The sequence below is a fragment of the Siphateles boraxobius genome, unplaced genomic scaffold (assembly GCF_051911475.1).
Source record: "Siphateles boraxobius isolate OS27281-9 unplaced genomic scaffold, OSU_SipBor_1 9, whole genome shotgun sequence".
In the NCBI taxonomy this organism is placed as follows: domain Eukaryota; kingdom Metazoa; phylum Chordata; class Actinopteri; order Cypriniformes; family Leuciscidae; genus Siphateles; species Siphateles boraxobius.
The window spans coordinates 28,026,188-28,041,426 of record NW_027509219.1 but is presented as its reverse complement, the minus strand read 5'-3'; the positions used below and the strand labels follow the sequence as shown (position 1 = coordinate 28,041,426).

Below are 15,239 nucleotides of genomic sequence, written 5' to 3'. Positions count from 1 at the left end.
CGAGGCTCCAATCTGCTCATCTTGACGATCCATATAGGCACGATTCTCAGAAAATATATGCCCGAGTTCGGCAGCACTCGCTGAATCCATGGTCTGGTCAGATGGTTTTGTTACGGCACATAGGAAACAAGCAAGGATTCAAAAACAAGTGAACCTGGTGTTTATTGAACACACAAAAGAGGTAGTGTAAGTCCAAAGGCAGGCAGGCAGGCAGCAGATGTCAAGGCTAGGCAACGCAGGACTCAGTGGGCAGACAACGAGACCGGTCCAGCAATAATCCTCAGGCAGAATCCACAGCAAGGGAAAAACAGGAACTGGAGTGAGGAGAAAAGACAGTAAGCCAACCGGAGACCTCCACAACCATCTGACAAAGACAAGACGAAATGACAAAATATATATGGGACATCCTCATTCAGAACAGCTGGCGCTGATCGGCTCATCAGCTGAGATAACGAGCCTTGCTGATAAGCCGCGCCCATTCACTCAACGCGCACACACATAGCGGGAGAGAGTCAATGAATCCATGAACCACGACAAACGTATGCACCATTATTGATACAGTTCCCACATGTGCACCACAATAAATTAGAAATATACACATCGGTTTGTTGATGGACATACTGCTGATGGTGAGGAATTACAGTTGCAACATCTCATAATGTACCTCAAAATGAGTAACGTATCAAGAAACGTCCTGCTCAAGTCGTCCTTGCCATGAAGGTTTGGGTTGAATAACTAGTTCTTCCAATATATCATTCATCGGACTCACGCTCGTTTGATATGGTAAAATTGACGTCATTGTTACGCTCTTTAGAGTGTGTACAATCGGTACAATCGAGCTTTAGAAAGCCTCGGGAGCTGAAGTTCAGTTATGGTAATGGGGGTTTAGCTTCTGAAATACACTGTAAGCGGTAGACCAATCACAACAGAGCAGGTTTGCGGAAAGGAGGGATTCAGAGAGACTGTTGTAGGAGGCCTCCGTAACGAAAGTAGTTATTACTGTTATACAGTTAACACTTAAACGCATACCCCGGTCTTTATCAACCAGGAAGTCATTCACTACCCTCCCCCTGATTCATTTTATAAAATTAGACATATGCACACAATTAAATTAGTGCCACTGTCACTTGATGGTGGATCTGGTGAAGAAGCTGTTAGTGCTAAAAAAAAATCATTTTGAAGACATTGAAAACAATAGTCTTGAGAATATGGTTAAGATTGTGAATATGAGTCAGATGCTGAATGCAGTGGGCAAATAAGCTCTGACAATGACAGTGATGATGGCAAAAAGCATCTGCTCAAATTGAACCCTTCCAAGTACCAAAAGGTAACAACAATTTTTTTATTTTACTTTTTTGTAATTGTTAATTTAAAAAAATCATGAGAGTTTTATACTATTGTACCTGTTAGAGATCCATCCGTGTCAATAAAGACCTGAATATGTAATAATGATTGGTATCTGTATTCTGCGGCGTCGACAGCGTCAGTGATTATAATGGGTTCTATTTGCTTTTGACGTGATCCTCGAATCTGGTGTAGAAAAGTGTCAGCCATTACGTGACTGAATGCCAGTGGGCGGGGCCTGTGGTGCGATGATGTACAACTATTCGTCGATGTCTTGCTCTGGAGGCAGGCATTTGCCAGTGCATCACATGTACGCCAATATCCAAAATGAGCTGTTTTTTGTGCTTGAATGATGCTTTGTTTATAATGAGGACTCTTTAAGCGATGAAACTTGCAGGATGTTTTAATGGTGCAAAGACCTCTTGTACGTCAAAAATCAAAAGAAAATGTGAAATCTCATGTCATGACCCCTTTAAAAGAGCAGTTTCATGTCTATCCTTGTATTGTTCAACTGGTCGAGGTTGATATGGGAATAAGAAAGTAATTAGTAATAAGTAATGCAATACTTTTTAGAGGGAGTAATTAGTACAGTAATCTAATAACTCCATTGAACATAATTAGTAGCTAGTAAATTTTTTAGAGCAACTTACTCAAAACAAAAACAAAAAGTTATGACTCATATTGGTTATGTACCATATTGGTGGAATGTGCCGGTGGGCATTGCCCCCGTGACTGGGCTGGCACAGAGATTGGCATCCAATAGCTTTGATCTGTGCTGTGTCTAATGTGATTAACCATAGAGAACGCAGCCAATGCCAGTCTGGCTGGAGATCTCGCATGGCATGAATATTTGTATGAGTCTGTGTTTGCGTATGTGTGAGTGTGCTTGTTTGCATTTGTATGTTTTTGTCAGTATAGCTGTGAGATGCTCAGTGTGGTGTTAGGGAGAGGAGCATTTCCCCATCCTGATCTCTCCTCCTCTGTTGTGGATACTGGGAAGCATTTATCAGTCAAAAACACTCCACACCATATTGCGAACAACAACAACAACAATAACAACAACAACAACAACAACAACAACAACAACCGCAAAAGTAATACATAACTACATCCGAATCCAAACTGCCACACAGACATTAGCAGCTCATATAAGCAGGCACATCTCAAAACAGCATACTTCTCATTCTTAGAGTTGATATTTCTCTTGATTTCCCAAGATTACCACTTAATGGGGTACATCTATAAAATCAAGCCTAAGATGGATACAAAACCAATCAAACTCATCTTAAATAAAAAATGATCAGAGGACTAGTAACAACAACTGTTCATAACCAAGTAAAGATCATGGTCACCAGTTAGTAATGACTCAAGTATAACCAAATCCTTCAGAAGGAACTACTAATTATTTGGAACAGTATTCTAAAGCGAAGATCATGGCAACCCACTACAATTGACTCAAGTGTTACTACTCCCTTCTAAAGTTCAAGGTTCATGTAGGTTGTCTACAAACCGAAAGGTTGGTGGTTCGATCCCCGGTTCCACCTGACCAAGTGTCGAGGTGTCCATGAGCAAGACACCTAACCCCAGCTGCTCCCGACGAGCTGGATGGCGCCATGGATGGCTGACACCGCCGTCGGTGTGTGAATGAGTGAGTGAATGGGTGAATGCGAGGCAAATATGTAAAGCGATTTGGTGGCCATTGGGTCTGTGAAAGCGCTATATAAATGCAGTCCATTTACCATTTACCATTTAAAGGAATTTCTAATGATTTGGAACAGTATTCTAAAGTGAAGTGAAGATCATGGTAATCCACTAGTAATTACTCAAGTATCACCAAATCCATCAGAAGTTACAATCCAAAACCTTCAAAAGTCAAAGCTTACACTGACTTCTGTCATTACTATAGGGAGTAATAAAGCTTTTCATTTTAGAATACTGATCAAAATAATTAGTAACTTCTTTAGAAGGATAGAATTACTTGAGTCATTAATACTGGGCTACCGTGATCTTCACTTTAGAATTAATAATACATTATTCACATTAATTATGACCTTGTATAGTTCTTAAAGGATTAGTTCACTTCAGAATAAAAATTTCCTGATAATTTACTCACCCCCACGTCACCTTTCTTTCTTCAGTCGAAAAATAAATTAAGGGTTTTGAGGAAAACATTCCAGGATTTTTCTCCATATAGTGGACTTCAATGGGAACCAACAGGTTAAAGGTCCAAATTGCAGCTTCGATGCAGCTTCAAAGGCTCTACACGATCCCAGCCGAGGAATAAGGGGCTTATCTGGCGAAACAATCATTAAAAAAAAAAAATCCTGGAATGTTTTCCTCAAAAACCTTAATTTCTTTTCAACTGACAACTACTCCTTTAATTGCCCCCTGGGAGGTAGTGGCGGCGCAGTAGATAAGACACATGCCTTTGGATAAATGTAAATGTAAATGCAAAAAATAGTAGTCATTGATTAGATAATAGTGACCTCATTCACTTGAGCGTTATTACTTACTAATTAATTAATCAGAGTTTCTTGTTAGTTAATAGCAGTTACAATGTTAATACCACATTACTCATTTGTTCCTGTGAAGTTATACATAAATGACGGAACCGTATTCTAAAGTGTTTCCATATTTTCTTTTTAGAGCTGCTGTACAGCCGAAATGAACTGTTTGCATCCTTGAATTATTTCTCTGTTATCATTGTTTGCACTATATAAATAAAGGTGATTTGTCTTGACTGGCATTACTTAGATACGCTAATGCTTATATTTTGTGTTAGATATCTTAAAAGAAAGGGCCAATATATGGCTGTTAGATCACATTATACAAGGTAGTTGCAAATTAATATAAGGGCTGGTGTTTAATTAAATGTGATAGGATAACAAGAACATGTGCCATTCAATAAAGACAAGAAAGGCAGGACAAAGGCATTACTTCAGCACAAAATAACATCAGTGTGTTAACATCAGTGCTTGTGACGTCACAACTTGTGGTTCACGGAGGGCTGTCAGGATTTGTGGAACACTGCCTTGACAACTAAACTCCAGGTGGATTGTTTTCTGTAATAAGTGTACTGGAAGTCGCTTTGGATAAAAGCATCAGCTTAATGACTAATTTACATACAAGGGAAATAACATTTTCCTGGATATGTTCCCTTGGTGACCTCTCTAAGTGATAGGTGAACTTCTGGCTTAATGTGCTTAAACTGGCACCTCCTCAAACTTATTGTGAGCTTGCTATTAGCAACAACTACACAAAAAAAGAGAAAGGGACTATGATTTCCCAAACCCCACTAAATCTCTTTAAAAGGACAAAAGGGAATGAAACAAGGACCAAAGTGTGGGATCCGGACAGAGCTATGAAATGTTTACCTCTCCCCAGAGTCCCTCTCTCCTGTGCACTCTCTCCTCATAAAACCAGCATCTTACACATCTGTCTAAACTAGCCACATATTTTATTCTCTTTTCTTTACTTTTCTTTTTTTTCCTTGCCCATCAGGGTTGGATTGGAACTCGTAATGAAAAGAAGAGGAATTTTAGTGAACTGCAATTCAGGGAAATTTAATAGGCAATCTGGCAAATGATCAATGTGCATTTATATATACACATATACACACACACACAAACAAACAAACACACACACACACACACACACACACACACACACAAACACAAACACAAACACAAACACAAACACACACACACACACACACACACACACACACACACACACACACACACACACACACACACACACACAATGAAATTAAAGACATTTAGATGTTACAAAAGGTTTCTACTGTTCTTTTGAAAGAAAACGCATCACAAAAATATTAACCAGCACAGCTGTTTTTAGCATTAAATATAATAAGAAATGTTTCTTGTGCTGCAAATCAGCTTATTAGAATGATTTCTGAAGGATCATGTGACACTGAAGACTGGAGTAGTAATGCTGAAAATTCAGCTTTGCATCACATGAATAAATAAGATTTTAAAATATATTAAAATAGACAACAGTTATTTTAAACTGTAATAATATTACTGTATTTTTGATCAAGCAAATGCAGCCTTGGTGAGTAAAATGTGAAAATCCATTTTCAGACAGATTTCCCCAAACACTTTCCATGTCTGCTATTGGTCGATTAAACCAATGTTGTTGTGTCAGGCTGGTCAGTGTGCTCAAACAAACTGAGTGATCAAGTAAAAGTTACAAGGTTGCTTGTTTGGATCCATTTAGGACCCGTGGAAATCTATGTTACTATGCAATGTTCCTCACATCTAACTTCACAATGTAATGAAGCATATGTGTGTGTGGTTGTCGGGATGTGAGGGACATGAGCAGATCACTCTGCCGTGAAGCAACACATTGATCAGTGTGTCAGGCCTGGGGGAAAGGTTAAGCCGCGTGGCGCTGCCCTCCGCTCCGGAGTGTGCCTGCCGGTCTTATCGGGATGTGAAAGAGCAGGAAAGGGCAGACGATTCCCAGGACAGCATCTGACCTTCACTAATCCAACAACCTCACTCTTCTGCTATAATGAACATAAAGGAAGTTGAGGCGGCGCTTTATCAAACAAAAGACAAGACGACCGAGAGTGTGTGTGGGAGACACACCTGGGCAGAGGGAGTGCAAACACGCACACAGACACACTCATTGAGAAAAATGCTGAGTTGTAGCTGCTTTAAATCGTACATTGGTTCCTATATGCTGAGCAAGGTTGTTATACATACTATACATAACCTTTCAAAGACAAAGTGTAAATGTGTGCCTTTGTGCATAAATCTCAATGTTAAAATACTTTCTACCAACCTAGTTTAACATACAGAGAGAAAAATAAGTGAGCCACGTGAAGGTTGTTTCCCCCAAGCATATAAAACATAGCAATTTATTGGTGAAATATTAATTTGTCAGTTTTGGGGCAGGACTATCTATAAATCAACCAATCATGGCAGATGAAATTTCAGTTTGAAAACATAAATATTTTTTTAGCTCCATAATTATTTTTTAACTCTTTCCCCGCCAGCATATCTTTTCTTTTATTAAGTTGCCCGCCACCACCAGCATTTTTGATAATTTTCACAAAATTTTCATGGCCCCCAGAATATTATGTATGAATATTTGAACATGCAATATATCAAAACAAAGAACATAGCCTCTGCTTTTAGGCAAACAAACTAACAAACAAACAAACAACCTTTTATTCTAGCTTCATTTTTAACAACACATTTTTATCAAAAAGCTGAGAAAAGCGCATTTCTGTCAGGACCACTATCGCACTATCAAATACGATTGACAATTAGCATACAGTTTGGATTGGCGGTATGGTTATGTTCTGGACAAGAACTCACTTACCCCTTTTCCACAAAAAAAAGAACTGGTTCGGAACTGGTGCTGGTTCAAATTTGGTTTGGATCTGGTTCAACTTGCGAACCTTCTCAGAACCTGTTTGTTTTTCCACTGACTAGAGCGCCCAGCGAACGACGTCGTTACGTCATTGTGTACGTCGCCATACATCTTAGCTAGAAACGCTTGCAAACCTACAACATTACTTTGTGATTATCTCTAACTCGTGAACCAAAACGGCTTTAAAAACAATTGAAATATGTAAGTCTTTTAAACTTTTCCTTTCATATGTAATCTTTTCTGATTAGTTATGTACCCCTATCTTGTGTCTTTTTTCTTTCCATTTATTTGTTCTATATTGTGACAGTTTTCTTCTTTTCTTACATAATGTTTTCAATAAAAAAAAACTAGAAACGCTTGCGCCAACTTCGAGAATAACAATTACAATGGCGGATTACATCATGTTTCTGCAAATGTTTCTCCTGGCTTTGCGATCCTATATTTTGGTCAGAAAAGATGTTTAGAACACATCTAAACCCGCCCCCAGCCCCCGACGTAAGCATGACGTGGTAAAAGAACGGTTCTAGTCCAGCAAAGAGTCGGTGCTGCTTTGGAACCAGTTTTCCTGGCCGAGAACCGGTTCTTTGGCTGTCGAAACACAAAGAACTGGTTCGTGCGCAGGCACCGGCTCCGAACCGGCTCTCAAAATGCTTAGGTGGAAAAGGGGTAACTGTGCATCCATGCAGTCTAGCATGGATAAGAGCAGGGAGAGCAGCAATAAACAGAGTAAACAGAACAGAACCAACATGAATGCAGATATCATTAATTAAAGATTTTAAAGTACAACAAAATTTGAGAATTTATTATGATTCAAGGGGAATCAGAATGCCATACTGACTGCACGAGCTGGGGATGGAGGAGGGTAATTCGCTCCTGAGAAACACAATAGCTGTTGATAATACTGAAGGAGCTTATATATGTATACAGTGATAGGCGTCGTATTCCTATAGGTAGACGTGTATCAGCTGAGAGTCAAGCTGATGCGAGTTTGACTAACGTGACCTGCCAGAACTGACGCTACACTTCATTTTTGTCTAAGATTACATCCGGATCAGATTCAGAATGATGACCAAAACATAGATGGAGTAAATCGAGTCCATCAACATCCCCAAAGCTCGGACAGTCCAATAGCTCATCCTGGGTCGACATTTCATTCAGTAACCGTAGGCAGTTTTGATTTATATTCTGTTTAATATGTTGATGATTGCGTTATTTTAGATATGCATCTACACATATGCTATCGCTTGTTTCTGCTTCTTCTTCACACGTCTTTTGTTTAGGAGATTCAGTACACTTTCAGAAGATGTGTCTTAGCGCCTGCTACCGTATAACAGTGAAAACACGGAAAGCCGGAATTTTCCGTCAATGAAGGAGTTAATAAGGAATAAAAAAACTTTCAGAATACTGTCTGCATTTGTGCGCAACAGACAATTAGGGTCAATTCCAATTTATGCATAAATTATATTAAATATAAATGTATTTAATGCTGCAGTCCGTAGTTTTTCCTCTTTGTCGCCATCTCTGTTCGAGATCTGCAATTGCAGTTATTTGCGGAATTATCAACTTTACGTGGGTTGTGCCTCGGCGGCACGCCACAGCGCGGATGAATCCAATGTTTTGAGGAGAATGTGCAGCTGTCAGTTACCGCGGCGGATGTGGATACTGTCATTCGGAATCACAGATTCTACGTTTTGGAAGTATGACCAACATAAGAATTTTCACCGGAAAATGTCATCGGAACAAGTAAGTAACGTCCACTTTTGTTCTGACCAAATAAATAGAAAAAAGCATTGCAGTAAATTGCGCCAATTAAATCTAACGATCGCTTATCATATCTAGTCAAACCATGCAAATTATACTTTGTTCTCAAATTGTTAATGTTAACAACATCAGCATTGCGTGACTACATTTAGCCCTTCCGATATTTATCCTTGTTTTTGCATGGGTCCGGTTGCAGTCTGTTTTTTTCTGTAGCAAATCTGAAGTCTGAAGTCAAGCAGATAGTTTTGAACACTGGCTGGTTATGTACTTGCTCAAAAATGTATTGGATAATTGGATACATTTTTTTTCTTTCATTCATAAAAAAGAAAAACACAATTTTCAAAAGATATCAGAATGAATTCAGAATGCGTTTTACTAAAGGAAAGACAAGACGGCAGAATATCACTATAAGTCATCTCTTTCTTCTACTGTCTTTGTGTTGATAGACTGTAGGTTGCATTTGGGGTTTTGCTGCTTTAATATATTGGATACTCACTGGGTCCTGGTTTATTTGGACAATAAGTTGTTTGACGGCATGTAGAGTGGGGTGGGCCCAAGGGGAAGGGTCCTGCCAATGACGGTTCAGATCAAAGCCCATTAGAGAACACCTAAAATAGAAACAAACAAATGAAGAGTTCAACTAAATAAAACAAATGACAAAACACCAACACCGTTATCATCTTTGTGAGACCTCACTGAGAGCAAAATACTGTGCGAAGCGACAATATCACAACGAATATGCTTTGATGTTGAATATACAGCCATGGAGAGAGGGACTTTGGATTCAATGTGGATTCAATGTGTGGGTGGGGCTACCCAGTGCAGTGAAACAGAAATAAAAACTAATCAAGTGAAACTTCAAGTTTTCATGTTATTTACTTGAAGTGGTAAAAAGTTATTGAGTTTCAACATCATCACAGTCAAGCTTGAAGTGAAATCCACACAGATTCTGTAGTCAGAACTGCAGAAAAACACACACACAGTACAAGTCCACTCGTGCGGAGTGAGCAGAGCAGAGAGTGTTTTCAATTCATTCTCTATGGGAGATGAGCGGCAGGCTCACACAGGGGATTGTGGGATTGACAGTGGAGAGGAGTAATCATCAAAAAGTTGTGAAGCAATCAACTTTATGCAAATGAGAGGTGAAATACACCAATTTGCTGTGAAGGCTAAGGTAAAGGCTGTGACGTCGGTCATAAACATGCTAAAATCAGCAGATTTTGTTCAGTAGTGTTTCTGGTTGGTTTAATCACTTGAAATACATATTACTCACTTTAATTCAGATTTTAAATGCTGTTTACACACTTTCACTGTGGCTAGATTATGATTGGGCTAACAAAAGTGTTTTAAAGGGATAGTGTCATTATTTACTAAACCTCATGTCTCTTGACTCTCTTCTGTGAAACACAAAAGATGGTATTTTGAAGAATTTTGCAACAGATTTGTTCATACAATGAAAGTTAATGGCCTCTAAAACAACACTGGAAAAAAACATGTCACTGACCTTTTTTAATCTATTTAAAAGATCTTTTGTGTTCAACAGAAGAAAGTCAGACATAGCTTAAATAAATGTTGACACTTTTTGTCTTTGGGTGAACTATTGCAAATGACACTATACTTTGATAATTCAAAATTAAAAGTTATTATACTATAATCATGTATATAAAACACTTTAATGCCCGTATCTTAAAAGCGTTAATGGTCCATAATAAAGACAACAACACTGCTCTACATTTACAGACATAAAGGGCAGATCACTGGTGTTTTTTGGGCAACATTGAGTGTTTTTTTCTTCCACACCATTGGACACATGCCATCTCAAGCCATCTTTCCTACAGGTCTCCATTTGTTATTTTCCTTTCCCTGAGGCAGTGGACTGATGTGGGGGACGGACAGATGCCTGAGTCCCTGCTGCTGTCCAGCTGAGACTCTGTGACTGTGACTTTGAGCTGAACCTGTAGTCAATGCTGCTGCTCTCAGAACAACACTAATCCCCAGTCAGCAAGGATTGATCCCACATCCCCTCCTGCATCTGCTTGAGCCTCTCTCTCTCTCTCTCTCTCTCTCTCTCTCTCTCTCTCTCTCTCTCTCTAAAACTACTGATTCAGCACAGAGAGAGAGTGAAAGAGATTGAGAGAGAGAGAAAGAGAGAGCGAGAAAGAGAGAGAGAAATAGATCTGATCTCTAATTATGGATCTCAATGGCTCTCTGTGAGGCAGCATCGGTTAAAGTTGCTGCTGAGAGCACCTTCAAGGGTCAGTGGTGGCGTATGTTGTATGTCAGCCCTGTCACCACCATTGAACCATTGATCCACCTCTGCAGCTCTGCAGTTCACAAAGCCATCACAAGGGGGCAGGCACTGACGCAGTTTCTGCAGGCGTATGGGAAAACGTAGCGGGCCACGGCTGTATTCAGAATGATCGCCACCATTATATAAAAGCCAATAATGGCATTAGGAGTGAAGACAACACCTGCCGTGCAGCAGTGACAACACCAACTGTAGCCCCAGTGTAGAAAGGCCACACTTGTGTTCCAATTCACATCTGTAGATGTTTACTCATGTAAAATATCTTATAAAATACTGTCAGGCAGATCAAGGGCTTTGAGTATGATGACATAATATAGTAATGTAAAAAAAGAAAGAAGCTAATGACAAAAGGAAAACCTGATCTGGCAATCATTATTATTAAACATATCTATAAAAGAAATATCTTACAATAGCAATAGTACATACTAGTGTAGTGTAAAATGAAGAAATCATAATATATTATATTACAATACAATATATAATACAAGTATTAATAGAATTGTTCTTATTATTCTTGTTAGAATTATTAATAGCAATAATACTTATTATCATTATTATTACTTTATTTTACAGAACAACAGTACAATTACAATACTTACATTTACGGTTGTTTGCTTTAAAACATTAAAACATTGAGCTTTTATTTTGGGAGGAAAACGCAGTGAGACCTTAACGCTACTCTTTGTTGACAACACATTTATAAACTATTCGCATTACAAATCTAGGAAGACGGTTGGTGCATGTTCCATTCCCAAATGCAAATTATAAGCTACTCAAACACACAGCACTTGAAGAGTAGCATTTACTGTGGATCGAAAGTGAAAATGAAAAGTGCTGCGCTTTACTCTGAAACATGCAGCGCGTCTATATTAAATATCTATTTTAAATTTAAATTACTAGTATAAACCATAAGATTTGTGATACTGGAAACTATATGACTGTTGTCATATAATGTCACCCATAAATAATATTATGGGTGCATTTGTGCGTTTTAGCTGACCTGTAGTTTCCCAGGTACACGCCGTCAGGGTTGAGCATGGGGACGATCTTAAAGATCACATGATCACGCAGGACCTGAGCGGTGGGATGGTGGCTGACCAGAAAGTCAATGAAACCTGCAGTAAAGACACACAAATACACACAATTAAGCCTTGCGCTTGACATCCAAAAGTTCATCCCAGTGCAAATTGAGTTTGAAAGACAAAAAAAAAATGTGGGGACCGTAAAATGCATAAAATTCAGAAGCTGATATCAGAGACGCACATCTCCAGTAAATACAAATGGAATGAAACAGTCAACAAAGAATGAAAGAGAGCAAAGATAAGCAAAGATCATACTAATTAGAGCAACAAAATGAGAAAGAGAGACAGAAAGAGGAAAGATGGAGAGAAAGACATGTCGATAGTGACGGTCACTTGTCCTTCCATTTGCCCTGTACTGAGAGCGAATAATTGACAGGTAAACAAGAAGCACAGAAAGAGAGAGCAGGATTGTGCATGTGCGAGAGGGCAGACCCCATCTCATTCCCTCATCTTCTTCAACCCCTCACCCACTCTGTCCTGCTCATTAGTGCTAATGGAGGCATAACAAGCTCTCTAATTGAGTCAATGTGGCACAGAGGCAGGCCACACTGCTATGCTATCTAATTGCTTGAAGTTCCTATATTTATTCATGCATATCCGCATGTGTGTGTTATGAAGGTGGCAGGGCAGGTGACTTTGAAGCTTTGTATTGACCAAACTTCAGTTAAGCATAAAAGCCCTCTTCAGAATTACAACAAGTCCGAAGTAATTAATTAGCAGCATGAAGATTTGGGGTGAGACGAGACAAAAACACTACCAACTACATCAGCTGACAGTTCAAAATGATTTGGATGCACACAGTGGTGGTAGAATGATTGTGTTGTTTTCAGTGGCTGATTATAATGCAGGTTGACAGAAGTCATGCAGACATATACAAATATACAACATACAATACCATTTAAAATTTTTAAATAAAACAAAAAAATGAATAAATTACATTTAACATTTTTATAAGAAAATTTGATTGGGTCTTGAGGAAAATGTCATCATGATGTTGTGAGCGCTTACCAGGGTGTTATGCGGTTGCCAAGCATGTTCTTGGTGATTGCTAAGCAGTTGCTTATGGCAATGCTGCTTCCATATTTCAGAAATTACAAAAAAGTGAAAGCTGACACTATTGTTAACTGAGCAATGGCTATTTCAAAATGGCTGATGATGACCAATATCTATCACTAACACACAGCATTCTGAAAAAAAAATATTATGGTTTTCACAAAAATATTAAACAGCACAACTGTTGATAATAATAGTAATAAATGTTTCTTGAGCACCAAAACAGCATATTAGAATGATTTCTAAAGGAACACTGAAGACGCTGAAAATTCAGCTCTGCCATCACAGGAATAAATTACATTTTATAATATATTACAATCGAAATCTATTTAAATTGCAAAAATATTTCACAATATTACAGTTTAAACCTTATTTTAGTCAAATAAATGTAGCCATAGTGAGCATGAGAAACTTTTCATTTTAAAATCTTCCCAGCCCCAAACATTTGCATGCCAATATATATATATATATATATATGCTGGTTAATTTTAGCTTTGATTGTTGTTTAATTGAATTTGCTGTCCAATGCATATTTTTCTTTTAGTTTAATATTTTTTAATTACTTATTAAAAGAAACGCCCCCTTCTGAACAGGAGACTCCCTGTTGAAGACCCCCAACAAAGATAGGCGATAATGATTTGACATTAAGCTATGGATCCCTCTAACATAATTCACCTGTGAAAAGACTGCATTCTCTTATCATTTGTCAAGGACACTTTCAGGAAAGACATGTCTCTGTTTTGTAACGCAAAGTGAAAGCAGGTTTTTTCTATAGAATTGATGTTATTGATGATATTGCCTTTGAAATCTGGGCATTTTGTCAGACGGTTGTGTCAGCAAGTGTTGTGCTCCATGACAGGTAAGGTCTTTGTATCGCCGGCTTTAAACAGATTTAGGAGCGATGCAGAGAAGATGAGCTGACACTTCCTTTAATCTGCCGTACACTCCCTGACCTCCTGTGTTTCCACTCGTCCGTTGACCTTCACTCGCAGCGGAGCCCAACAGTGTGAAGAACTTAAAGTACAAAAGGAAAAGCGTTCTGATGAAGCCCAGCGAGGTCAAACGATCGCTGGTCAGTGTTTTGTATCTCAGCAGATTACGGGATCTCAGGACATCATAGGGCTGTGTATGTGTGTGTCGAGACGAGACAAGGTCTTACCCTGACAGATGAAGGAAGCAGGTGATTCTCCAGGGTGAACGCGGGCTGTGAGAAACACCACCCGCTTTTCTCGCTCTTGATTCAGATGGGCTGAAACACACACACACACGTACACAGAAAGGTTAGTCTTAGCAGGCAGAGGTCTTGGCAGGCCAGTGTATGTGTGGTCAGGAGCCATATGTCTGGGCCCTGGAGTTTCAGACCTCAGACATGCAGCAGGAAACCCAGTATGACAGGACAGGACTGATAGGAAATGTCACGAGCTAATGAAGACTCCACGGGAGGACAAAGCACAATGTGCTATAGCTGATCGTAAGAGCAGGAGAAAAACATCTTGTGGCCGATGAATTTACAGGGACCCTTAAGTACCTACATCTTTTCAATTAGGACTTTAACTACAATTTAACATTCAAATGAGTAAATAAAGTTAATTAAAGTGCTATAATATTCTAAACCTCTTTCAATGTACGTGTAGAGCTTTTTTGGCTTCTTTTTTTTTGACCAGGCAAAAATCTTAAGTCAGAAATGAATAGCACACATTCTATGCTGCAGGATGACTTTTGCACTAAAGTTGCTTTCAAATCTCTAACTGTAAATACAAGCAATTATTATAAAAATGCCTGCCTTTGCAAGCAACGCTAATTAGCATTTATTTTGCACCATATGGACTCAATATTTACTAAAAACAGAAGTTTATTATCCATTCCAGTCCACTCAGACCATTTATGTAAATTAAGCTGTGAAAAATGGGTCAGAAACAGTCATTAAAAGTTATTAAAGACAGTAAGAATTACACCGGTATGCCGAGGTTGGCCAACCATAATAGAGGTCATTTATATATAGAAGTCTTAAAGGTACAGCAAATAGCCTGTTTAATTCTAGTTAATGAAACAGAAAGAGAGATAGAAAGAGTCAAATGTTCATGTAACATTTTTGGCATACAAAACTGAAAAATATTATAAGTGTACTTCGGAGAAAATAAAAAATGCTACAGCAGTGAAGACCCTTTTAAAGGTTTTGTCCCTTTTAAACATTCTGGCAGATAGCAAAATATAACAAATTTAACAAAAAAGAATAAATGCTCCAAATTAAGTTTTGGCCCTTTCAAAATGTTTGGTAGATAGAATTT

At 38.6% G+C, this 15,239-nt stretch overlaps 1 protein-coding gene across 2 annotated transcripts in view; it reads right to left on the bottom strand.

Annotated features, from left to right (window-relative positions):
• Nucleotides 1-15,239, bottom strand: part of LOC143732405 (cytosolic carboxypeptidase 6-like) — a 370,731-nt gene that overhangs the window by 36,855 nt on the left and 318,637 nt on the right. For both annotated transcript variants that reach the window (XM_077223445.1, XM_077223446.1), the window contains 3 exons: nucleotides 14,111-14,200; nucleotides 11,817-11,931; nucleotides 9,005-9,116 (listed from right to left, as the gene is read on the bottom strand). In XM_077223445.1, the coding sequence (XP_077079560.1) occupies nucleotides 9,005-9,116; nucleotides 11,817-11,931; nucleotides 14,111-14,200 (317 nt within the window). The remainder of the gene's footprint in view (nucleotides 1-9,004; nucleotides 9,117-11,816; nucleotides 11,932-14,110; nucleotides 14,201-15,239) is intronic.